General features: G+C 49.2%; 1 protein-coding gene across 1 annotated transcript in view; it reads left to right on the top strand.

The window, feature by feature from the left end:
* Nucleotides 1–321: 321 nt before the first annotated feature.
* The window catches only part of si:ch211-236h17.3 (carbohydrate sulfotransferase 11), an 85914-nt gene continuing 60684 nt past the window's right edge, over nt 322–25551 (top strand). The window contains exon 1 of the mRNA XM_041190714.1: nt 322–485. Coding sequence (XP_041046648.1) covers nt 392–485 — 94 coding nt within the window. The 5' untranslated portion in view covers nt 322–391. The remainder of the gene's footprint in view (nt 486–25551) is intronic.

Here is a 25551-nt window from a genome sequence, read left to right as displayed (position 1 = left end):
ACTTCACATTTCCAACCCCTCCTTCCACCCCCCCCCCCCCCCCCCCACACACACACACACACACACACATAAAAAAAGTAATTGTAAAATTGACATGGTGATCAGGTCACTCCGTTAAAAAACTGGTGAAAAAGGAGTTTCCGGACAAGTTGCTGAAGCCTGTGCCTCTCCCTGTCCCCCGGGCTGGTGGTGGGTTCCGGGAGGTGGAAACCTGTTACATTAAAAGCCCGCGTTACATTGTAGCAGGACGGGTATCGGAGCTGAAGGTGGTGGGGCAGGAGGCGGGAGGCAGGAGGCGGGAGGGGTGGGTGTGTGAGAGGAGCTGGGACCCTTCACCCCACCCCACCCCCCCCCCCCCGGTTGCAGCAGATACAAGCTGGAGCTGAAGGCAATGAGGACGGGCAGGCTGGTCCGGATAGCAGCCCTGACTTGCCTGGGATCCTTTCTGCTGCTTGTCCTCTACTTCCAAGGAGGTTTCAGCCCAGGTAATGTAACGGGGTGAAATTGATGTAAACCTGTAACGAATTTGGACATTGACTTGGGGGGGTTGGGGTTGGTGGGGTTTGATTAAATGTTTAATACCCGCCCCTCCACACACACAAAGAGAACACATCACGGGAAAGTGGCTCTAATCGGAAAGTTAGAGGTTGAAGAGTCTTGTCAGGGACTGGCAGCTGCTGACACGTTGATAGTTTTTGTTTCAATTCCAATTCCTCTAAGAAAGTCTTTCACTTTGATGTCTGTGCTCATTTAGAGTTTAGAAGAATGAGGGGTGATCTTATTGAAAGGTGCGAGATTCTGAGGGTTCTTGACAGGCTGGAAGCTGAGAGGATTTTTCTACCCCCCCCCCCAACCCCACCACTACCCCCCGAAATCTAGAACGAGGGGAACACAGTTTAAAAGTAAGGGGTCTACCATCTAAAACAGGGATGAGGAGGGATTTCTTTTCTCTCTGAGCATCCTCACTCTTGTTGGAATTCTCTCCCTCAGAGAGCACTGGAGGCTGGCTCGTTGAATATAATTCAAGGCTGAGGTGGACAGATTTTTGATAGACAAGGGATTCAAGGGTTATGGGGGGGTGGGGGGGGGGATGCTGGACAGGAAAGTGGAGTTGAAGCCACAATCAGATCAGCCATGATCATATTGAATGACGAAGCAGGTCGAGGGGCTGAATGGCCTCCCCCTGCTCCTATTTCTTATGGGCTTTCTCAACCCCTTGTCCCACAGTGCTCCAGAGCCAGTGAAGTACTGTTTGAAGTGTAGTCACTTTTGTAATGTAGGAAACACAGCAGCCAATTTGCACACAGCAAGATCCCAGAAACAACAGTGAAAATGACCTGAGCGTTTGTTTGTAGTGACTTTGGTGTGGGGATAAATATCGACCCCAGGGAAAACTGCCCTGGTCTTCTTCAAAATAGAGGCCATGGGATCTTTTACACCCACTTGAGCAGCAAGATGGGGCCTTGGTTTAATGTTGTATCTGAAAAATAAGTAATCTCTGATAGTGCAGCACTGGGGTTGTTGACCATCACCAAGGGTTCAAGTCTCTGGAGCCTTTGACAAGGTCCCACATGGGAGACTTATAAAGAAGGACATGGGATACAGGGTAATTTGATAAGGTGGATTCAAAATTGGCTTAGTTGTAGGAGACAGAGGGTGATGACAGAATGCTGCTTTAGTGACTGGAAGCCAGTGTCCAGTGGCGTACCACAGGGATCTGTGCTGGGTCATTTATATTCGTCATTTATATAAATGACATAGATGACTATGTTGGGGAGAAGATTAGTAAATTTGCAGATGACACAAAGATTGGCCAGGTGGTTAACAGTGAGGTTGAGTGTCTTGGGCTACAGGAAGATATTGATAGGATGGTCAAATGGGCAGATAAGTGGCTGATGGAATTTAACCCTGAAAAGTGAGAGATGATACACTTTGGAAGGAGTGATTTGACAAGGAAGTATTCAATGAACGGCAATACACTGGGACCCTTGCTGTTTGTGTTATATATTAACGATTTGGATGTGAACGTGGGGGGCACGATTGGGAAATTTGCAGATGACACAAAGATTGACCGAGTAGTGGATAGTGTAGAGGAAAGCCATAATCTCCAAAACGATATAGATGGGTTGGTGGGGTGGGTGGTAAAGTGGCGGATGGATTTTAACATAGAGAAGTGTGAGGTCAGACATTTAGGGAGGTCAAACATTTACAGGGATTACAAAATAAATGGGAATATACTGAAAGGGGTAGATGAAGTGAGAGATCTTGGCTTACAAGTACACAGGTCCCTGAAGGCAGCATTTCAAGTAGACAAGGTTGTAAAGAAGGCATATGGAATTCTCTCCTTCATTGGCAGAGGTATAGAATATAAAAGTAAGGATATAATGTTGGAATTGTATAAAACACTGGCGAGGCCACAACTGGAGTATTGTGTGCAGTGCTGGTCACCACATTACAGGAAGGACGTAATAGCTCTGGAGAGAGTGCAGAGGAGGTTTACAAGAATGTTGCCAGGGTTAGAAAAGTGTAGCTACGAGGAGAGGTTGGATAGGTTGGGGTTATTTTCCTTGGAACAAAGAAGGTTGAGAGGTGACTTGATTGAGGTGTACAAAATTATGAGAGGAATAGATAGAGTGGACAGGATAAAATTGCTTCCCTTGATGGAGAATTCTAGAACCAGGGGACATAGATTCAAGTGGCAGAAGGTGTAGGGGGGACATGAGGAAGAACATTTTTACGCAGAGGGTAGTGGTTGTCTGGAATTCGCTGCCCAAGTTGGTGGTAAAGGCAGAAACTCTAAACTCTTTTAAAAAGTACCTGGATCTGCACCTAAAGTGCTGTAAGCTGCAGGGCTATGGGCCGGGTGCAGGAAGGTGGGATTAGAAAGGGCACCTGGGTGTCCTTGGGCTGACATGGACAAGATGGGCCGAATGGCCTCCTTCTGTGCTGTAACTTTTCTATGGTTTCTATGGAAGTTCTGAGGAACAAAGGGACCTTGGCGTGTGTGTTCATAGACCTCTGAAGGTGGAGGGGGCATGTTAGTGGGGTGGTCAAAAAGGCATTTTGGACACTTGCCTTTATCAATCGAGGCATAGATTACAAAAGTAGGGAGGTCATGTTGGAGTTGTATAGAACCTTGGTGAGGCCACAGCTGGAGTATTGTGTGCAGTTCTGGTTGCCACATTATAGGAAGGATGTGATTGCACTGGAGGGGGTGCAGAGGAGATTCACCAGGATGTTGCCTGGGATGAAACATTTAAGTTATGAAGAGAGGTTGGATAGACTTGGGTTGTTTTTCTTGGAACAGAGAAGACTGAGGGGCGACCTCATCGAGGTGTACAAGATTATGAGGGGCGTGGACAGGGTGGATAGAGGGCAGCTGTTCCCTTAATTGAAGGATCAGTTACAAGGGGACATAAGTTCAAGGTGAGGGGCAGGTGATTTAGGGGGGAATATGAGGAAAAACTTTTTTACCCAGAGGAGGGTGACGGTCTGGAATGCGCTGCCTGGGAGGGTGGTGGAGGTGGGTTGCCTCACATCCTTTAAAAAGTACCTGGATAAGCACTTGGCAAGTCATAACATTCAAGGCTATGGGCCGAGTGCTGGTAAATGGGATTAGGTAGGTAGGTCAGGTGGTTTCTCACGTGTCGGTGCAGACTCGATGGGCCGAAGGGCCTCTTCTGCGCGGTGTGATTCTGTGAGTGGGGCTTGAACCCATGAACTTCTTACTCTGAGGTGAGAATGCCACCCACTCTGCTAATGTTGGCACCCAAGAGATTCAAAAATGTTGAAGCAAGTGTTCCCTGTGGGATGTAGCAGAAAGAAAAGTCTGAGAAACTGAAACAAAAAGTTCAGAAAGCTGGAAATACTCACAGACCACAGAGCGGCTGTGGAGAGAGGAAGGCCTCAGTCAACATCTTGGGTCGTGACCTTTCACCAGAACCCGAGTGTCGGGGCAATGGGTTGATCTGAATTGAGAGACCGTTGTGGGCACTGGAAAGCTTGTACAGTCACAGTCACAGACACGTTATCTCACTCCAGCAACAGGGAGCCAGTGGGAGGAACTCGGAGTGCCTCGTTCTTGTGGATTGACCTAGTTTTGCTTTACCACTTGAGAAGGGCAGAGGGTTGGTGGAAGTGATAACTGTAAGTCTGACTTGCTGGTATGAGTGTGGCCCTGAGTGCGTATTTGAGACTCAATATCTGATATTTGTATATCTCTGAGACTCTGTGGTTTGTGTGAGTTACAGATTGCTAACGGCATTCATGGGAACATCTGCACAGTGGTCAGGATTATTTTTTTTTACATGTTCAAATTTGTTTTCAAATCCCTCTATGGCCTTGCCCCTCCCCATCTCTGTAACCTCCTTCAGCCCCACAACGCTCTGATCTCTGTGCTCCTTCAATTCTGGCCTCTTGAGAACCCCAGATTTTAATCACTCTCCCATTGGCAGCTGTACCTTCAGCTGCCTGGGGCGAAAGCTCTGGAATCCCCTCCCTAAACCTCTCCACCCTTTACCTGTCTGTCTCCATTACACTCTTAAAAGTGCCGTATAAATGCAGTTGTTGTTGTAACTTTTGTTTTTGTATCAGTTTTTGTCAGCAGGTCCTCTCATGTCTGAACTTTCATAATGGGAATCAGTGGGCTATTTGACCACAGAACCATCACACTTTTATTAGGGGTGATTCCTGACAGGGCATAGGGAAAAAGCAGGAGAATGACACCTAAGTCACGATGCTCATTTTGAGAGCTGGTGCGGACATGATAGGCTGAATGGCCTCCTTCTGTGCTGTAATGATTTGGTGATTCTGTGATGGAATGATGGGTGGGGGCAGGAATGATCCACAGCCAAGGGAAAACCAATGGATCAGTGTTTGTCAATTGTTGTCATCAAAGCCTTTTTGCCCCTGTTCCAAACTCCATTTCCCAGCCACTGACCCATCCCTCACTCTGACAACTGTCTCACTGTTTGCAATTTTGGTGTCATGTTTCTCCATGACATGAGCTTCCAGCCACACATCTGCACCATCAGTAACACTCCTATTTCCACCTGCAAAGCCTCACCCAGCTCCATCCCAAACTCGGCTCATCCACTGCTGAAACCCTCGTCCGTACCTTTGTTGTCTCTGGACTTGACCATTCCAACACACTCCAGGCTGGTCTCCCACATTCTACCCCCTAGAAATTTGGTCTGATCCAAAATTCTGCTGCCCGCATCTGCCTGTCATCACCGCCCCCCCCGCGTCTGCCCATCACCGCCCCCCCCGCGTCTGCCCATCACCGCCCCCCCCGCGTCTGCCCATCACCGCCCCCCCCGCGTCTGCCCATCACCGCCCCCACCGCATCTGCCCATCACCACCCCCCTCGCGTCTGCCAGTCACCCCCCCGCCTTGCATCTGCCAGTCACCCCCCCCTGCATCTGCCCATCACCCCCCCCCCCCGCGTCTGCCCATCACCCCTGCATTCCCGGTTTTGCAATTCTTCAATTTTAAAATGCTCATCTTTTTTTCAAATCCCTCCATGATCTCACCCCTCCCTTTCCGCTTTCATCCAACCCCGTGATACATCGACCATCGGATGTGCCTCCCTTTCCTTGCCGGGGTTTTGCCACTATGGCTGCTTCTCACTGTTTCTGTGGCAGTGATGGGTTTTTTACAGGGCGTGGGCACTAGCCCCGCACCCAACCTGCCACCTTTTTCAACCAAGCTTGACGGAGAACAGCAAAGATGGCCCATAAATTGGACGTCTTTCACCAGTGCAGCCTATGTAAGATGCTGGGCATCACGTGGACAGAACATCACCAATGAAGAAGTGCTAGACAGGACTGCTCAGAGACATCTGTGGGACATCGAGACAGAGAGACAACTGAGACTGGCAGGATATCCATTTTGCCTCCTGGATGTACAGAGTGGCAGCACAATGGACACAACCAGATGGAAAAAGAAGCTGGGCTGTCTAATGAAGACATGGTGAAGTATGTTTAAGGAGCACCTTCAGGATCTGGAGTGAAAAAAATTGTGATAGAATGAGCTGATGGTGGAGTCTTCCTGCCCATCATCTCGCACAGGACCGGAGGGGCTAAGTCTAGGTAAGTTACCCCTCTCTGTCTCTGTAACAAACCCATCCCCCAGCCCCTACAACCCTCCCTATCTCTGTAACCTCCTCCAGCCCCTACACCCCTCCCTATCTCTGTAATCTCCTCCAGCCCCTACAACCCTCCCTATCTCTGTACAATCTTCCAGCCCCTACAACCCTCCCAATCTCTGTAATGCCCTCCAGCCTCTACATCCCTCCCTATCTCTGTAACCCCCTCCAGCCCCTACAACCCCCTAGGATTTCTGTCCTGTGCTGATTGTAGCTTCTAGCGCACTCCCCATTTTAATTGCCCCACCATTGGTGACCAAGCCTTAGGCTGCGTGGGCCCCTAAACTCTTCAATTCCCTCCCTTAACCTCTTCGTCTCTCTCCTCCTACTCTCTTTGAGCAAGTTTTTGGGGAGTTCTCCCACGCCTGCTTTTCTTCTGAAGAGAAATTATTCAACTGTGAGGCAAAGCAGCATCAGTGAACCTGGTCCTGCCTTTGTCCAATGTGTGTGACCTTGCAGAGGTCACTGACTGGAAGATGTTCAGATAGTGTATACTAACAGGAACAAGGTTAGATATTGTCACCCTGGAGCTGAGGGAAGGAGCTCTGTTGTGTCATATCTATTAGCTTTTTACAGAATGTGCCTTCATTTGAGGATGTCAAGACCTTTGACAGGGTGTGGAGGAGATTTACTAGAATGGCACCACAGATGAGGGCCTTCAGTCAATGTGGCGAGACTGGAGAAGCTGGAATTGTTCTCCTTGGAGCGGAGAAAGTTAAGGGGAGACTTAACAGAGGTGTTCAAAATACTGAAGGAAGTAAATAAGGAGAAACAGTATCCAAAGGCAGGAAGATCAGTGACCAGAGGGACACAGGTTTAGGATAATCGGCAAAAGAACCAGAAGGGCAGATGAGAATTTTTTTTGATGCAGTGAATTATTGTGACCTGGAGCACACTCCCTGAGGGAGCGATGGAAGCAGATACAATAGGAACTCTCAAAAAGGGAATTGGAAAAAGAATTGACAGAGAAAGATTTGTGGCACGATGAAGGCAGAGCAGGGGATTAGGACTAACTGGATAGCTCTTTCAACAGGCCAGCATTGGAGCAAAGGGCTGAATAGCCTCCTACTATTATGTGATTCGGTTCAGTGATTCAACCTGTGGCCCATTTGACATGACCTATGATCTAGGCTGACACTCTAGTGTCATACTGGAGAGTACCACGGTATCAGTTGAGGTGTTAATTTAAGGCCATGTCCGTCCATTTGTTCAGATTAATGTTTGAAGACGAGCCAAGAATTCCCCTGGTGTCCTGTCACCGCTCCCGCTATTCTCATGCAAATGGAAGTAAGCAGTGCCTTCAGCATGATATCCATGACTCTACGTATGCCTGTTTGCTCCCAGTGTTAAGGATTTATAGATTTAAGTGAAACCAGGCCCCCTGATGAGTTAATCCATCAGTGTGTCTTGGAGCTCGGCCAAGCATTCATAATATGACCATCTGGAGAAACCGATGTCTAACGATCTTTCTGTTGATACAGTTCACTGATGGTCTTGTTATGAATGTTTGGCTGAGCTCCAAGACTTACTAAGGGATTAACTCATCGGGGGTCTGTTTTCACAGGTGGAAGTGGAATGTTTGCATTGATGGATATCTTTGAGGTTAGAATAAGTTATTCTTTCTTGGAACTTTCTTTCAATGTCTGTATGTTAATATGTCAAGATTAGTATGTGTGATGCTTCTTTTATTGATACTATAATGGGCTGAATTTTACGTGCCCATGGCAGGCATGTTTCCCACAAGGAAGGAGAATGCATAAAATGGGGTGGGCACCCATCCCACCACCCCTGAGCTCACCCTCATAACACAGGGCTGGTTGGGCACCAAAATTGGCAGCTCACCCACCATATTTAAATAAACAATTAAGGGCCCATTAGGCTTGATATCAAGCCTATTGACCCTGATAACACATTGCCCATGCCAGAAAAAGTTTGGTGATGGGAGCAGGAAGCCCGATTTTTAACCTCCAGTGCTTAAAGTGTGGGTAGGAAGGAGGAGGGGGTGTGGCTTGTTCTTCAAGGGCTGCCCTCGGCAGTGCACTGGCCCTCTCAACCGCGCGGCATGCCCTCGGCAGTGCACTGGCCCTCTCGACTGCTCGGCGCGCCCTCGGCAGTGCACTGGCCCTCTCAACCATGCGGCACGCCCTTGGCAGTGCACTGGCCCTCTCGACCGCTCGGCGTGCCCTCGGCAGTGCACTGGCCCTCTCAACCGTGCGGCACGCCCTTGGCAGTACACTGGCCCTCTCGACCGCGTGGTGTGCCTCCCCTGTCACTGGTCCTCTCGACCGTGCAGTGCTCCCTCGGCAGTGCACTGGCCCTCTTGACCGCGTGGCGCGCCTTCGGCAGTGCACTGGCCCTCTCAACCGCGCGGCACGCCCTCGGCAGTGCACTGCCCTCTCGACTGCTTGGCACGCCCTCAGCAGTGCACTGGCCCTCTCAACCGTGCGGCATGCCCTCGGCAGTGCACTGGCCCTCTCGACTGCTCGGTGCACCCTCGGCAGTGCACTGGCCCTCTCAACCGCTCGGCGCGCCCTCGGCAGTGCACTGGCCCTCTCGACCGCGCGGCACGCCTTCGGCAGTGCACTGGCCCTCTCGAACGCGCGGCGAGCCCTCGGCAGTGCACTGGCCCTCTCGACCGCGTGGTGTGCCTCCCCTGTCACTGGTCCTCTCGACCGTGCAGTGCACCCTCAGCAGTGCACTGGCCCTCTTGATCGCATGGCGTGCCCTTGGCAGTGCACTGGCCCTCTCGACCGTGCGGTGCGCCTCCCCATCACTGGCCCTCTTGACCGCGCGGCGCGCCCTTGGCAGTGCACTGGCCTCTCGACCGCGTGGCGCGCCCTCGGCAGTGCACTGGCCCTCTCGATCATGCGGTGCGCCCTCGGCATTGCACTGGCCCTCTTGACCGCGCGGCGCGCCCTCGGCAGTGCACTGGCCCACTCGATCATGCGGTGCGCCCTCGGCATTGCACTGGCCCTCTTGACCGCGCAGCACGCCCTCGGCAGTGCACTGGCCCTCTCGATCATGCGGCGCATCCTCGGCAGTGCACTGGCCCTCTCGATCGCGCGGCGCGCCCTCGGCGGTGCACTGGCCCTCTCGATCATGCGGTGCGCCCTCGGCATTGCACTGGCAGTACCAGCCTGGCTTCTGCACTCAAATCCCAGGAGTGGAGCTTGAACCCATGACTCCCTGAGTTACGGTTTGAGCCCTACCCACTGAACCACCACTGAGAGAGTGAGGAGCCAGCAGGATATTTCAACAGGAACTGTTTCCTCTGGTGTGAGACACCAGAACAAGGAGACACGAGAACCCAAGAGTGAAACCAGGAAGCAGAGTTTCAAACAAAGGGCAGCAGAAATCTGGAAATATGGAATAAAGCTGGGTTCCTGGAGTTGATGTACAGGTCAGCTAAGATCAGCTAGAATGGTGATCAGCTTTGATGGACTGAATGGATTTCTGTTCTGTTTTAAAAAAAAATTATTTCCAGAAGTGAGCGTTGACCCTGCCAGCTGCAGTCTGCTCAGCTTGGAATCTCCGTTGACATAAACCGTGTGGTTTTGTGTCTCGTTTCCAATCCCCTGAAGTCTGCTTCTGGGCAACGGCAGGAGCCAAGAATGGAATCTGTGTGACGAGGGGAACCTGCCTCATCTCCAGTTCCAGCATTGTGCGTGGGTCTCTCCCCTGGTAGGTGGGTGGTGTCCCTCCTGGAATGGCTCACTGGACAGTTGAACCATCTGGTGTGGTTCAGGAAGTTCTACAGTCTGAGTGAGCCAACCACACAGGGCAGCCCGATACCCAGCGAACAGCTGGAGTAACCACAATGCACCCTTTAATATTGCACTTTTAACATCGTGTTAATATCCTAATGTGCTTCACAGGAGTATAACCAAATGAAATGTTGACACTGAGGCAAAGAGGGGAACATTAGGACTGGGTGAAACGCCTTGAGCTATTGGAGGAGAGAGTGAGGCACAGAGATTCAGAGATACCTTTGCATTTTTTTGCCCACTGGATATTTAATCCACTGTATGAGGAATGTGACTTGTTAGCAGTCATCAATGTATGTGTGAGTGTACATGTGCAGGTTGGTGTACGTTTAGATATGTTTTGCATATGTGCATCTGCTTGGACACTTTGTTTGCGTGGACACATGTGCTGTCCGTGTGTGTGTGCACACGCATCATCATGTGCACAAATGTGTTTCTCTCCGAGGGCTTACCTGCCCTTTTGGGTGGATATAAAAGATCCCAGGAGCAGCATTTTGACGAAGAGTAGGGGATTATCTCCAAAGTCCTGGAGCCAATTTCTGTCTCCCAACCAACATCACTGAATTAGCTTATCCTGTCATTTCATATTGCTGTTTGTGGGATCTTGCTGTGTGCAAATTGGCTGCCCTGTTTCCTGGGTTACCACAGTGACTATAATTCAAAAAGTACTTCATTGGCTGTAAAGTGCTTTGAGACATCCAATGTTTGTGACATATGCTAGCCAAATGCAAGTCTTTTATTGTGTGCATGCCTGTATGCATGTGTCTTTGTGTCTCTCCCAATTAACTGGACTAATCCCTGGCTCAGCTCCTTGTTGAAAGTGAATTGCACAGCAGTAGGCTCCAGCAAGCTAAGGGTTAAAGGGTCTGCCTCTTGCTGTGCTCGCCGGCTGTTGTCAGCAGTAGTCAGAATGGAAGCTGGAACAGGATTGTGATGGAGATGGGTTCAGACAGGTCAGTCTACTGTGTAAACATAGTCTGGGCTCACTGCTTTACAGCAATCTGTCCTACTAAGGGGCCGAGCCCAAGTAGCAGTTAACAGCTTTGGACAAAGCGGGATAGAAATTGTCCCTGGTAGCATTGTTAAAACTGCAGCATTGTAAGACAGCCAAGGCTGTTATCTGACATTCTTATTTATTGCACATTCTGTGCTGCAGCACAGGCTGTATCTCTACCTGATGAATTTTAAGCCTCATATTAGATGGCAACTGAAATAAGGGTCGGTGAGATTCACACTCTGGTGGAATATCCTACTGACATCCCCCACCCCGCCCACCCCAGACTTGCGCACAACGTGACTGAGGGGCTATCAGCACTCCAAATGAACCCCACTGAGGATCAGTGCTTTCATAGAGGCGAGTGGGGTTAGAGCAGATGAACAAAGCTGTCCAATACTCCGTTCCATGGAATGTGTTGGTCGACCTTCCACTCAGTACCTCTGGTTTACCCCAAATTGGATTGATATACTGAGATTATTCACTGAGGGGACAGAGCAGCAAGTATTCTGCAACAGTCAGTCAGCCTCTTGGCTCAAAGGTTTCCCTAGAAACCGTGAGCGTGGATCGAGATATTCTCTCCGTGAAAATAGACCTTTTATGCAGCGAATTCTTCTTCAATAATAAACTGATGGAGCAGGAGATTCGAGGTCCTTTGAACACAGGGTCAGGAGGAAAATATAGATGTTTAGCGAGAGAGGCTGCCTAGGGTTAGAAAAGAACATTCTTATATTTATGTAGCACGTTATACAGGATATCCCAAATACTTCCTAGCCAATGAAGCACTATTTTGAAGTGTAGTAGGCAATGCAGCAGCCAATTTCTGCACAGCAAGATTCCACAACAGAGCAATGACCAGCTAATCTCCTCTGGTGATGTTTGTTGAGGGATAAACATTGACCCCGTACCCGGTGATAAAATTCATTTTACTTTTGTAAATTTCCTTTTAAGATTTTGTTTTTCCTTTTGCAGTATCCCTTTAAGTGGCTGTCTTTTAATTTGTCAGAGAGCGAGAAGTACTGCTCAAGTGTAATCACTGTTGTAATGTTGGAAATGTGGCAGCCAATTTGTGCACAGCAAGATCCCACAAACAGCAACGCGGTAATGATCTGATCTATTTTAGCGATGTGGGTCGAGAGAATTATTTGGCCAGGACACCGGAGAGAACCCTCCCTACTGTTCCCCAGATAGACGTCACCGCGCTTTTCCAATCACCCGAGAGAGCAGAGGGCTCCTTGATCCTGATCGCTCCCTCAGTACAGCACTGGGGCTGTCACCCTGGATTCTGTGCTCAAGTCTCCGGGCTGGGACTCAAACTCAACCATCTGACACAGAGCGAGCGAGAATGCCACCCACTGAGTCACAGCTGATATCAGCCTCCCTGCCTGAGCAGGGCCCACGCGACAGGACAATTCTTTCTCACAGCAAAGGTTATAAAGGCGTCAGGTGCAGAACTAGCTAACTTCCCCTACCCCACCCCTATCAGCCCGCCTCCTGAATGCCGTTTCGATTAACCACCTCTCTGCTAGGTGCCGAGTTAGCTGCTGTATGTGCAGACTGAGTTGTACAATCATGGCAGAGTGCTTGGACTATCATGGTGTTCAAACACCTCCTGTTAATTGGAAAAACTCAGCAGGTCTGGCAGCATCGGCGGAGAAGAAAAGAGTTGACGTTTCGAGTCCTCATGACCCTTCGACCGAACTCAGTTCGGTCGAAGGGTCATGAGGACTCGAAACGTCAACTCTTTTCTTCTCTGCTGATGCTGCTTCAGTTCGGTCAAAGGGTCATGAGGACTTGAAACGTCAACTCTTTTCTTCTCCGCCGATGCTGCCAGACCTGCTGAGTTTTTCCAGGTAATTCTGTTTTTGTTTTGGATTTCCAGCATCCGCAGTTTTTTGTTTTTTGTTTTTACCTCCTGTTAATTGTTATGGGTGTTCCTATTGGACCACTCCTTCCATTCTGAAGGATACACCTTGGCTCAACTGACAGAATGTTCTGGTCAGTCCTGCAACAAGAAAACTGGCAAAAGAGTCACTGGGGAAAGGAGGACAGTTTCTTTTCACTCAGCGATTTGTTATGTTCCATGAATAGGAGTCCATTCAGCCCCTCTATCTAGCCTGTTCAACCATTCAATTGGATCATGGCTGATCTGTATCTGTAACTCCACATAATCATTCTCAGTCGAGCACCAGACTCAACAGCTTTTTGGGGGAGAGAGTTCCACTCCCCTTTGTTTTTTTATATTATTATTCATTGGATGTGGGGGTCACTGGCTAGGCCAGCATTCATCGCCCATCCCAAACTGCCCTTGTTCAGGGGGCATTTAAGAGTCAACCGCATTGCTGTGGGTCTGCAGTCACATGTAGGCCAGACCAGATGGCCGATTTCCTCCCCTAAAGGGTTTTTACAACAATCGGCGATGGTTTCGTGGTCATCATTAGACTTTTAATTCTGGATTTTTAATGAATTCAAACTTTGCCATCTGCCATGGTGGGATTTGAACCTGGGTCCTCCAGAGCATTACCCTATCCAGTGACAATACCACCAGCTCCCATTGTGTGAAGAGCTGCTTCCTGACATCATTCCTGAACGGCCTGGTTCTCATTTTTAAGGTTCTGTCCTCCAGCAGAGGAAATAGTTTCTCTCTATCTGTCTGGTGTTTTGTTTTTGTAAATGCGACAAACTTAAAGGGGGAGGAAGTGCAGTAACTCGATGTATTGTCTGTCCCTCCTGTCGATCGCTCATCATGTGATGTGATTACAGGGGCTTCAACCAATAAGCTTATTGCGCAGGTAATCCTGTGGCCGGAACTCCTGATAGAGAGACCGTGTCTAGTGCACAAGCACCTCCTACGTGTCTCCTGAATAAAGTTTAGCCTTTTCTTCACCGGACCTGCAGCTCCATCAAGTTATTGCACTTTCCTTCAGCCGAGTCTTTAAATCACCTCCTAATCCTCTAAACTTGAGGAAAGGCGCCGCCTGAAAGGGCAGTGGAAGCAGATTCAGCCGTAACTTTCAAAAGGGAACCGGATAAATGCTCTTAAAGGAAGAATTAGTAGGGTTATGGGGGAAGAGCAGGGAGAGTGGGACTGATTTGAGTAGCTCTTCCAAAGGGCTGGCGCAGGCACGATGGGCTGAATGGCCCCCTCTCGTCGCTGTGTTATTCTTGAGTTTGACCTGAGAAGATCGAGTTAGTCGGGCTTCTGGTTCTAAATGTCGGTCTGGATGTCACCCTCCACCGCAGCCATGTTTATGGAGAGATTAGCGAGACGATGTAATCCGTGCTTTCCTCCTTTGCCTGAACACACGGCTTTCCTGTTTTCATTTTTCATTTGGCCTGCTGGATTAGGAGCAGTAACCATGAGTCTGATTGTGAAATTCCTCCGTGCGGGAGGGATCTGAGCCGCCTCTGTTGTGGTTTTGTGTGTTCTGCCAGATTCACATTCAGATGTTCCCTGTAGGAAGTATTTCCAGCCTCGCCTCCTGAGAGTTGCAGCATGCGACAGGGTGACACAAACTTGTCTGTCCGGCCTCCCTTACCCCGTTACTGACTTTAATAGGTGGGGAGCGCAGCTTCTGAAGGTTCCTCCTTTCGGGAATAACCTCAACACTGCTGGGGGTGGGTGGGTTGGAGCGGAGTGAGGGAAATCAGCAACGGCTACAGACCAACATGAATGGCCCAGACCTCCCTCTGCTCCCCTGCAGGAATGGCTGCTTAATCCCCCCTTCCTCTGTTTATTGCTGCACCTCTGTGACAGTGCAGCACTCCCTCAGTACTGTACCAGGAGCGACAGCCTGGACTGTGCGCTGAAGTATCTAGAGTGAGACTTGAACCCGTGACTTCCTCGTTCGAAGGCTGGCTCGGCCAGACTGGCGGTGTTGAGCAGCGATACAGTTGCTGATCTTTGGATTCTAAAAGGACTGAATAATGTTACCCATGACAACCTTGTCCAGAACCAGTAAAACCACAAGACCTGACCTGTGGTCGAAGGGGGTTAATTTCTAAACTAACCTGGGGAGACAACGGCCTGGATTGTTCAGGGGGCAAGTCACGGGGGGGGCGGTGGAGGGGGGTGGAGGGGGGTGGAGGGGGGTTAGTGGGGGGGGTGGGGGGGTGCTTTAAAACTCTCCAGGTGCACGCCCGCCGTGTACTAGCCTGCATGCGCACCTGCCTGCAGCAGTTTTACCAGCGACAGGACTGTTGTCACATAGCACACCCATGGGCTAATTACGGCCTCTGCATGACCAATGAATGGCCACTTAAGGGCATCACTCTGCTACTGCTAGGATTTAACCAATGGCAGGAGAGACCCACGCCCAGAGTCCAGTCCAGCAGCTATAGTGGGTACAGGCTGGCAGCAGGGGAACTTCCTTGATGTGGCCCCCCCCGCCCCGGCTCCAATGGAAGCCCTCCTCCAAGGTCTTTAGCCTCCAGCATTCCATGTCTACCCCTTACCCCACTCTCCTCGCTACCTCCCCTCCCCCACAGCCCCATTGCAAGGATCTGCCAGCCTGGCCTGGGAAAGACCACCCCCCCCCCACCATCACCACCACCATCTCTCCACTTAACCTTTAACTCTGGTTCCGTGGCTCCTCGCATGCAGTTCCAGCAGTGCCCACTGCTCCCAGTGGCGCTGCTGGTATCGGAGAGTCAACCGGCAGCTCTGAGCTGGAGCTACCTCCCCGATGAGAGTGGATGCCCCACCTTAAACTAATGAACTGTTTATTGCCTGTTAACTCCCTGCGGGGTGTCCCGTCAGAGTTGGTGGTTGGGGGGGGCGGCGGGGCTGGGCTCACCCTTGTCTTTATTGCCAGGGGACGGGTGTGCAGGGAACCCCACATACTGAAAAATCCAGCCCAATATCTCAGTGAGCAAGGGGTTAATCCATGGAACTGGGTCTCTGAGGAGATAGTGGAGGGGTTAGTATTGATTAACGTAATTGCAAGAGATTTCACCCTGAAAATATTATTTTCAGGAATTCCGTAGCTGATTAACTTGGGGCGTGATGTGTTGTGAGTGTGGTGCTCAGGACAACAGGTGACTTCTTACACCTAAGCACCTTATATAAATTGACTGTCACGTTTACCTGCAGAACAGCGACTATACTCCCCTGTAAAGTAGAAGAGAGACTTTCATTTATATAGCACCTTTCATGACTTCCAGATGTGCCAATGTGCTTTACAGCCAATGAAGTATTTTTTGAAGTGCAGTCACTGTTGTAATGGATGAAACGTGGCAGCCGATTTGTGCACGGCAAGATCCCACAAACATAAAAGCGATAATGAGCGAATAATTTGTTGTTAACGTTAGTTGGGGAATAAATATTGGCCCCAGGACCCTGGGAAGAACTCTCCTCTTTTTCCAGAAAGTCTCAATGGGATCTTTTACGCCATCCCAGGAGGCACACCCGACTTCTGTCATGGTGAGAAGGTATAAAGAAAACGAAATCTTAAAAAAAAAGTTATTTCTCTTCCATATCCTCTTGTTTAAATTCTGTTTTTAAAAATGGACAAAGGCTAACTCATCAACCTCCTGGAAGGTGACACCCTTTGCATTGCATGCACATTTCAGCCAAGCCTACACAAAGGACTAGTAGGTGAGACATCTGCACCAGCCAGCCCTGGACAAAGGCAGAGCTATTGCGACTCCTCATCTCCAACGTTGTGCAAATGGTTCCACAGTTATCTGCTCAAAATACACTGGCTTTTAACGAGGATCCTTAAAGCCCTCCGTTAGCTGAATGGCTCGACCCAAAACCACCCTGTCACATGACCGAGACTTGAGCTGTTTGAACTGCTTTAATTATACAGCTTTTGGATTCTGTCTTCTGTTGCGGTTTAACCTCAAGAGAAAACTGAACTCCAGGCTAGCAGCCTGCCCCTGACCTCCGAATCTCTCATGGCCGGATCTCCCAGAAAAAAATCCCGTATTTCACCGACAGAGTGAACTAATTCCCGGAATACAAGAATGCTTGGTTGAGGCAGTTGAAGATGCAGCAGAGACCCTAGGCCCAAGACCAGGAACTCTGCCAAGTGAAGCCCCCTGAAAGAACCTTCATGGAACCATGGACTTACTGGGCTCCACTGACATGAATTTATGCCAATACCTTTTTGAATTTTTTTAAATAGCCCGAAATTTGTAATTTCTTTCCCTTTCTCTGACTTTCTACCTTGTATGTTGGTGAGCGTGAATATGTGTCATGATCCGCCCTTCGATGAATGTGTTAAATCCTAGTTTTGTTTCACCTTTTAAAGAGTTTGCCGTGGGTGGGGGGGTGGGGTCATCGTTAACACTGGACCTTGTAAACCAGGGTTTGGGAAACACACCACTGCCCATTTCAACAAGGGAAGCAAATTAAATTAGAAATGAAAACCATTGCTGTCACGGGCAGTGGAGGGGAGCAGTAATAATAATTCAGTCCAACTCCTCCTGGTGGCTGTAACACTCGGCTTAACGTTTCATCCGAAAGACGGCACCTCTGACAGTGCAGCACTGCAGGAATGCTGCACTGGGAGTGTCACCCTAGATCAGGGGTTGGCAACCTGCTAAAGGTGGCACATGAGCTGATTTTGGGTGGCTTACCCTGCTAGTCCAATTAACAACACAAAAAGTTCTAAAGGAAAATAATTTTGTCATTTACTTATCCCGAGAAGGTATGTTACATCGATTAAAAGATGTATAGAATTTAAGTCACAAATGCTTGTGTTTTATTTATCACTGGGTTACTCTTAAGCCCTGATTCGCTGCTTACATCAGTTGTGCTGCTGTGATTTTTTTTCGGTGTAAATTGAGGGGTACAATTAACAAAATGTCAGCTCCAAAGCAAACAAAGTTAGGTGTCTGTTCATTTCAACCTTTATTGATAGATTTGGATCTACTCAAAGGAAGGGTCTGCGCTTTCAGCTGTGAGTGTGGGCCTCATCTGCACATCAAGTGCCCAACGACATTTTCAGACAAAGCACGAGAAAACCTTTCTTGACGAAGTGGACACAAGATTGAATCGATCAGTCAGACAGGCAGGAGCAGGATATCAAAACCAAAGCAATATTTTCAAACTCTTCAGCGTAAATCAGGCCACAGAAGCTACAAAACTGCACAGCGCACTGTATAGAGGCATATATAAAACAAGCAGAAAGCCGTTTACAGATGGTGAATATATAAAACAAAAACAAAAACAGAATTACCTGGAAAAACTCAGCAGGTCTGGCTGCCAGACCTGCTGAGTTTTTCCAGGTAATTCTGTTTTTGTTTTCGTTTTGGATTTCCAGCATCCGCAGTTTTTTTTTTATTTTTATTAATATATAAAAGAAGCTTTCCTCCGCTGTTTGGAGGTTTTGTTCAACGATTTGCCAAATAGAGATGTGATTGTATCCAGGATAAAAGAACTGTGCCTGTCTCTGCCGGAACCCTTGAGAGATGCCTAAATGAAATGAAATGGCAGGAGGAATTGAGGGAAAGTAGACAGAGGTGTTTAGCGCTGCTCCCGAGGAGAGAGTGTGTATGACGTTCTGCGCTTGGCAGTTGTGGCGAGATTATTGTGCTTTCGATGAACTTGAGGGACTTTGTTGCCTAAAGCCGCCGTGAGACACGAGAATTGGGGGTGGTGGTGGTGGAGGAAACATAGCGGGAACCTTCGTAAGCGGTTTGGAAGAATCAGTTGACATTGGAAAAATATTGTGTGTGACAGCAGATGGTGCTCCGAACATGGTCGGGAAAAACGAAAAGGGGATTTTTAAAGTTTTATATGAGGATTAGATTGGCCACCCGACAGTCAAATTTCACTGGATCATCCATCCAGAGAGCCTGAAGTTTCTAATTCAGAGCTGAGTGATGTGATGAATGGTGAATTTCCTTGTTGCTCCGTCTGCTTTGACTCGTTGCTAGAAGAGGGGGGCATTCCATTTCACAGCAACGCTCGGTGGATAAGTCCAGGCCAGGCTATAGTGCGCTTTGTAAACTCTTTTGACGCCTCAAAGCCTTTTTGTTTGGGGGAAAAAAAAAGACGTAAACTACGCTGAACTGGATGATGATAAATGGCCGTGAACTCCTGGTTTCTAACTGACCCCCCCCCACCCCCGCTCACCTTAAACAAACTCAGTCTCCGACTCCAGGGTGGAGGGCAAGTGGTTCTTTAACGAAACCTGGAGGGCATTTGTTGCAGAAGCAGCAGCTTGCCCCTCGGGTATTCAACCTTCGGCTTTCCTGTACACCAAAAGAGCTCTCTCGATACTGTCACTGTCGATGAGATTGGCGAGAACTGGAATTTCCAGAATAATCAGAATTATAAACGGTAAAAATGTGTCGCTGCCACCTAAAACCTTAAATCAGTGAACGAATGAAGGCAGCATGCCACCCTTCTGAAACAAAAACAGAACTACCTGGAAAAACTCAGCAGGTCTGGTAGCATCGGCGGAGAGGAACAGAGTTAACGTTTCGAGTCCGCATGACCCTTCAACAGAACTAACTTAGTGGAAGGGTCATGAGGACTCGAAACTTCAACTCTTTTCCTCTCCGCCAATGCTGCCAGACCTGCTGAGTTTTTCCAGGCAATTCTGTTTTTGTTTTGGATTTCCAGCATCCGCAGTCTTTTTGTTTTTATTATTGCCACCTCCTGAAAGGTTGCTGACCTCCGCCCTAAATTTTGCGTTCAAAAGTCTCTGCAGTGGGACTGGAACCCAGAACTTTCTGTCTGAGGTCAGACAGCGAGAGTCGCTGAGCTAAGCTGACATTGCCGATAATTGGAAAAGGAAGTGTGAGCCTCAATTCTATTTTCACTCCAAATTTTACTTCCCATCATAAAAGGGAAGAGCAAATGTTTAATTTCTTCTATTTAGCAGCTGATCTGCTATTTGTAATGGGAAGTAAATCTTCGGTTTAAAATAAAACAAGTGGGGTGGAAACTTAATTTCCCAGCTGCCGAGAGTGTCAGTTGTGGGTCATAACCTCTGTCACCTCGGAGTCCTAATCCAGGCTGACGTCCCCAGTGTACGGCCAAGGGACTGCTGTACTGTCGGAGGTACTGTCTTTTGGATGAAATGTTAAACCGACGCTCTTGAGTGGATATAAAAGATCCTATGGATACTGTTGGAAGAGGAGCAAGGGAGTTCTACCTGGTCTCTCTCTTATCTCCCCTCATAGAAACATAAGAACATAGGAGTAGGCCATTTGGCCCTTCGACCCTGCTCTACCATTCAGTTAGGTCGTCTGCCTCAAAGCCACTTTCCTGCGCTATCCCCATGCCCCTTGATGTCATTCATATCCAGAAATCTATCGACCTCTGTCTTGAACATACTCGATGACTGAGCCTCCACAGCTCTCTGGGGTAAAGAATTCCAAAGATTCACCACCCTCTGAGTGAAGAAATTCCTCCTCATCTCAGTCCTAAATGACCAGCCCCGTTTCCTGAGACTGTGTTCCCTGGTTCCAGACCCCCCCAGCCAGGGGAAACATCCTTCCTGCATCCACCCAGTGAGAATGTTGTAAGTTTCAATGAGATCACTTCTCATTCTTTGAAACTCTAGAGAATACAGGCCCTGTCTCCTCATAACACAATCCCACCATCCCAGGGATTAGACTGGTGAACATCTGTTGCACTGCCTCTATGACAAGTATATCCTTCCTTAGATAAGGAGACCAGAACTGCACACAATGCTCCAGGTGCAGTCTTACCAAGGCTCTATACAATAGCAGCAAAACATCTTTACTCCTGTACTCAAATCCCCTCGCGATGAAGGCCAACATACCATTTGCCTCCCTAATTGCTTGTTGCGCCTGAATGCTAACATTTACTGACTAATGAACAAGGACACCCAGGACCCTTTGGGACATCAACACTTCCCAACCCCTTACTAGTTAGGAAATATTCTGCCTTTCTGCTTTTTTTCTACCAAAGTGGATAGCTTCACACTTTTTCACATTATATTCCATCTGCCATGTTCTTGCCCACTCACTTAGCCCGTACAAGTCCCCTTGAAGACTCCTTGCATCCACCTCAACTGATATTCCCAGACAGTTTTGCATCATCAGCCCTCTCTGAGCTCATCTTGTCCATGAGGCCCACCTCCTGTTACCTCGGTCCTGTTGCCACTAAACTGCTGATGACCCAAACTCCCCTCCTGGTCCCCACGTTAGCCAATATTATAAATGGCTTTCTCTCTTCGGGTGTGGTCCCTCTCTCCTTTTAAATCTGACACCATCGCCCCTCTCAAAAAAAATACCCTTGACCCCTCTGTCCTTGCAAATTACCATTTCATCTCCAACCTCCCTTTCCTCTCCAAGGTCCTTGAAAATATTGCCACTCAATTCTGTTCTCATCTTTCCCGGAATTCCATGTTTGGATCCCTCCAATCAGGAGGGATTGCATCTGTACCGAAACAGCTCTTATCAAAGTCACAAATGCTATGCGATTGTGACAAAGGTAAACTTTCCCTCCTCGTCCATCTCGACCTGTCTGCAGCCTTTGACACGGTTTGACCACAGCTTCCTCCTCCAACCCCTCTCCGCTGCTGTCCAGCTGGGTGGGACTGCTCTCACCTGGCTCTGTTCTTACCTGTCTAATCATAGCCAGCGAATCACTTGCAAAACTTCCTGCTCCCCCACTGTTACCTCTGGTGTCCCCCAAGGATCTATCCTCAACCCTGTCCTGTTTCTCATCCACATGCTTTCCCTCAGCGATACCATTGGAACGCGTAGTGCTAGTTTCCACATGAATGCAGCCGACACCCAGCTCCACCTCGCCACCACCTCTCTCCACTCCTCCGCTGTTGCTGAATTGTCAAACTGCTTATTCAACATCCGGTACTGGATAAGCAGAAATTTCTTCCAATTAAATATCGGCAAGACTGAAGCGATTGTTTTTGCTTCCTGTTTCAAACTCTGTTCCCTAACTACCAACTCCAGCCCTCTCTCTGGCAACAGGCTGCGATTTAAGCCAGTCTGTTTGTGACCTCGGTGTCACGTTTGATCCCAAGATCCAACCCCCTATTCGTGGGCATCACTCAAGCTGCCTGTTTCCACCTTTTTGAAATCTCGCTCCTGTCTCGGGTCATCCACGCTTTCGTTATCTCGGGACTCGACTATCCCAACACGCTCCTGGCTGCCCTCCCACATTCCACCCACTGGAAACTTTGAAGTTATCCAAAGATCTGCTGCCCATGTTTTAACCAAGTCCAGTTCCCCTATCACCCCTGTACTCACTGACCTACACTGGATCCTGGTCAGGCAACATCTTGATTTTGAAATCCTCATCCTTGTTTTCAAATCCCTCCATGGCCTCGCTCCTCCCTATCTCTGTAATCCCCTCCAGCCTGGCAACCCTCCAAGATATCCTCAAATTCTGGCCTCTTGAGCATCCCCGATTTTAATCCCTCTACCATTGGTGGCCGTGCCTTTGGATGCTGAGACTCCAAGCTCTGGAATTCCCACCCTACACCTCTCTGGGAGTGTCCTATTCCTTAAAACCTACCTCTCAGACCAAACATTTGGTCACTTGAGCTAATGGCTCAGTGTCATGCTGTTCTACCACGCTCCTGAGAAGCACCTGGGATATTTCATAGGTGCTATATAAATATAAGTTGTTGTTGTGCCCTGCAGGCAGTATACCAACTGACTTCAGTCTGCTTTTCAGTCTGTACAGTAGAATTCAGGTCACCAAGGAGGTGAAGAATGCTGACTTATCACTTTGCTGGCCCCCAGTCTCCCCAATCTCAGGCGTTTCCCTTGGTCTTCCAAGACCACCCCCACAGCCCCACCTGTGACCTCTCTGTATGCGTAATATAATGTCACATGTCATAAGGTATAAGACCCCTGTCCCGATATCTCCCTGGAATGCACTGTGTGTCTTTCTCTCATTGTATCCTCTAATTAACCTCAAAAATTGACAAACACCAATTTTTCATTGCAATTCCCTGTGTTCCCACAAGGGAGGGTGTGAGATGCAGCCTTAAGGGGACAGTCCAAGTAAGCAATTCAACTTGCAACCCTGCTCCGAACGCCTGTCTCTCCCTAATTATTCAAAGCTGATCTGTTAACATGGCTGATGCAGCTCCCCTCCTGATTTGGACATTAAACTGAGGCCCAGCTGGTTTGTTGGGTGGAAGTAAAAGTCCCATGGGCACTGTTGGAAGGGGAGTTAGGATGTTCGCCACAATGTTCCGGTCCAGTATTCCCCTCCCCTTGACCAACACTCTCAGAAGCACATCAGTTGGTCACTTGCTAGTTGTGGGATCTTGCTGTGTTCAGACCGGTTGCTGAGTTGTCGTTATAAAAGTAGCTGAACTTGCAAAGTGATTTATTGTTATATAAAAGCTCTGACAATTTTGATACGTTTTGATACATTTAAATGCACAACTGCCTTTCAAATTGTCCGTCTCTGTGTCTCTGTCTGCCCCTCTCTGTCTCTCTGCCTCTCTCTCTCTTTGCCTGTGTCCCCTTCTCTCTCTCTTTGCCTGTGTCCCCTTCTCTCTCTCTTTGCCTGTGTCCCCTTCTCTCTCTGCCTGTGTCCCCTTCTCTCTCTGCCTGTGTCCCCTTCTCTCTCTGCCTGTGTCCCCTTCTCTCTCTGCCTGTGTCCCCTTCTCTCTCTGCCTGTGTCCCCTTCTCTCTTTGCCTGTGTCCCCTTCTCTCTCTGCCTGTGTCCCCTTCTCTCTCTGCCTGTGTCCCCTTCTCTCTCTGCCTGTGTCCCCTTCTCTCTCTGCCTGTGTCCCCTTCTCTCTCTGCCTGTGTCCCCTTCTCTCTCTGCCTGTGTCCCCTTCTCTCTCTGCCTGTGTCCCCTTCTCTCTCTGTTTGCCTGTGTCCCCTTCTCTCTCTGTTTGCCTGTGTCCCCTTCTCTCTCTGTTTGCCTGTGTCCCCTTCTCTCTCTGTTTGCCTGTGTCCCCTTCTCTCTCTGTTTGCCTGTGTCCCCTTCTCTCTCTGTTTGCCTGTGTCCCCTTCTCTCTCTGTTTGCCTGTGTCCCCTTCTCTCTCTGTTTGCCTGTGTCCCCTTCTCTCTCTGTTTGCCTGTGTCCCCTTCTCTCTCTGTTTGCCTGTGTCCCCTTCTCTCTCTGTTTGCCTGTGTCCCCTTCTCTCTCTGTTTGCCTGTGTCCCCTTCTCTCTCTGTTTGCCTGTGTCCCCTTCTCTCTCTGTTTGCCTGTGTCCCCTTCTCTCTCTGTTTGCCTGTGTCCCCTTCTCTCTCTCTTTGCCTGTGTCCCCTTCTCTCTCTCTTTGCCTGTGTCCCCTTCTCTCTCTCTTTGCCTGTGTCCCCTTCTCTCTCTCTTTGCCTGTGTCCCCTTCTCTCTCTCTTTGCCTGTGTCCCCTTCTCTCTCTCTTTGCCTGTGTCCCCTTCTCTCTCTCTTTGCCTGTGTCCCCTTCTCTCTCTCTTTGCCTGTGTCCCCTTCTCTTTCTCTTTGCCTGTGTCCCCTTCTCTTTCTCTTTGCCTGTGTCCCCTTCTCTTTCTCTCTGCCTGTGTCCCCTTCTCTTTCTCTCTGCCTGTGTCCCCTTCTCTTTCTCTCTGCCTGTGTCCCCTTCTCTTTCTCTCTGCCTGTGTCCCCTTCTCTTTCTCTCTGCCTGTGTCCCCTTCTCTTTCTCTCTGCCTGTGTCCCCTTCTCTTTCTCTCTGCCTGTGTCCCCTTCTCTTTCTCTCTGCCTGTGTCCCCTTCTCTTTCTCTCTGCCTGTGTCCCCTTCTCTTTCTCTCTGCCTGTGTCCCCTTCTCTTTCTCTCTGCCTGTGTCCCCTTCTCTTTCTCTCTGCCTGTGTCCCCTTCTCTTTCTCTCTGCCTGTGTCCCCTTCTCTTTCTCTCTGCCTGTGTCCCCTTCTCTTTCTCTCTGCCTGTGTCCCCTTCTCTTTCTCTCTGCCTGTGTCCCCTTCTCTTTCTCTCTGCCTGTGTCCCCTTCTCTTTCTCTCTGCCTGTGTCCCCTTCTCTTTCTCTCTGCCTGTGTCCCCTTCTCTTTCTCTCTGCCTGTGTCCCCTTCTCTTTCTCTCTGCCTGTGTCCCCTTCTCTTTCTCTCTGCCTGTGTCCCCTTCTCTTTCTCTCTGCCTGTGTCCCCTTCTCTTTCTCTCTGCCTGTGTCCCCTTCTCTTTCTCTCTGCCTGTGTCCCCTTCTCTTTCTCTCTGCCTGTGTCCCCTTCTCTTTCTCTCTGCCTGTGTCCCCTTCTCTTTCTCTCTGCCTGTGTCCCCTTCTCTTTCTCTCTGCCTGTGTCCCCTTCTCTTTCTCTCTGCCTGTGTCCCCTTCTCTTTCTCTCTGCCTGTGTCCCCTTCTCTCTCTCTCTTTGCCTGTGTCCCCTTCTCTCTCTCTCTTTGCCTGTGTCCCCTTCTCTCTCTCTCTCTTTGCCTGTGTCCCCTTCTCTCTCTCTCTCTTTGCCTGTGTCCCCTTCTCTCTCTCTCTTTTGCCTGTGTCCCCTTCTCTCTCTCTCTTTTTGCCTGTGTCCCCTTCTCTCTCTCTCTTTTTGCCTGTGTCCCCTTCTCTCTCTCTCTTTTTGCCTGTGTCCCCTTCTCTCTCTCTCTTTTTGCCTGTGTCCCCTTCTCTCTCTCTCTTTTTGCCTGTGTCCCCTTCTCTCTCTCTCTCTTTTGCCTGTGTCCCCTTCTCTCTCTCTCTCTTTGTGCCTGTGTCCCCTTCTCTCTCTCTCTCTTTTGCCTGTGTCCCCTTCTCTCTCTCTCTCTTTGTGCCTGTGTCCCCTTC

Source organism: Carcharodon carcharias, chromosome 7 (assembly GCF_017639515.1).
Source record: "Carcharodon carcharias isolate sCarCar2 chromosome 7, sCarCar2.pri, whole genome shotgun sequence".
NCBI lineage: Eukaryota > Metazoa > Chordata > Chondrichthyes > Lamniformes > Lamnidae > Carcharodon > Carcharodon carcharias.
The sequence above is the reverse complement of the archived record's forward strand: the minus strand, read 5'-3'. Positions and strand labels throughout refer to the sequence as shown.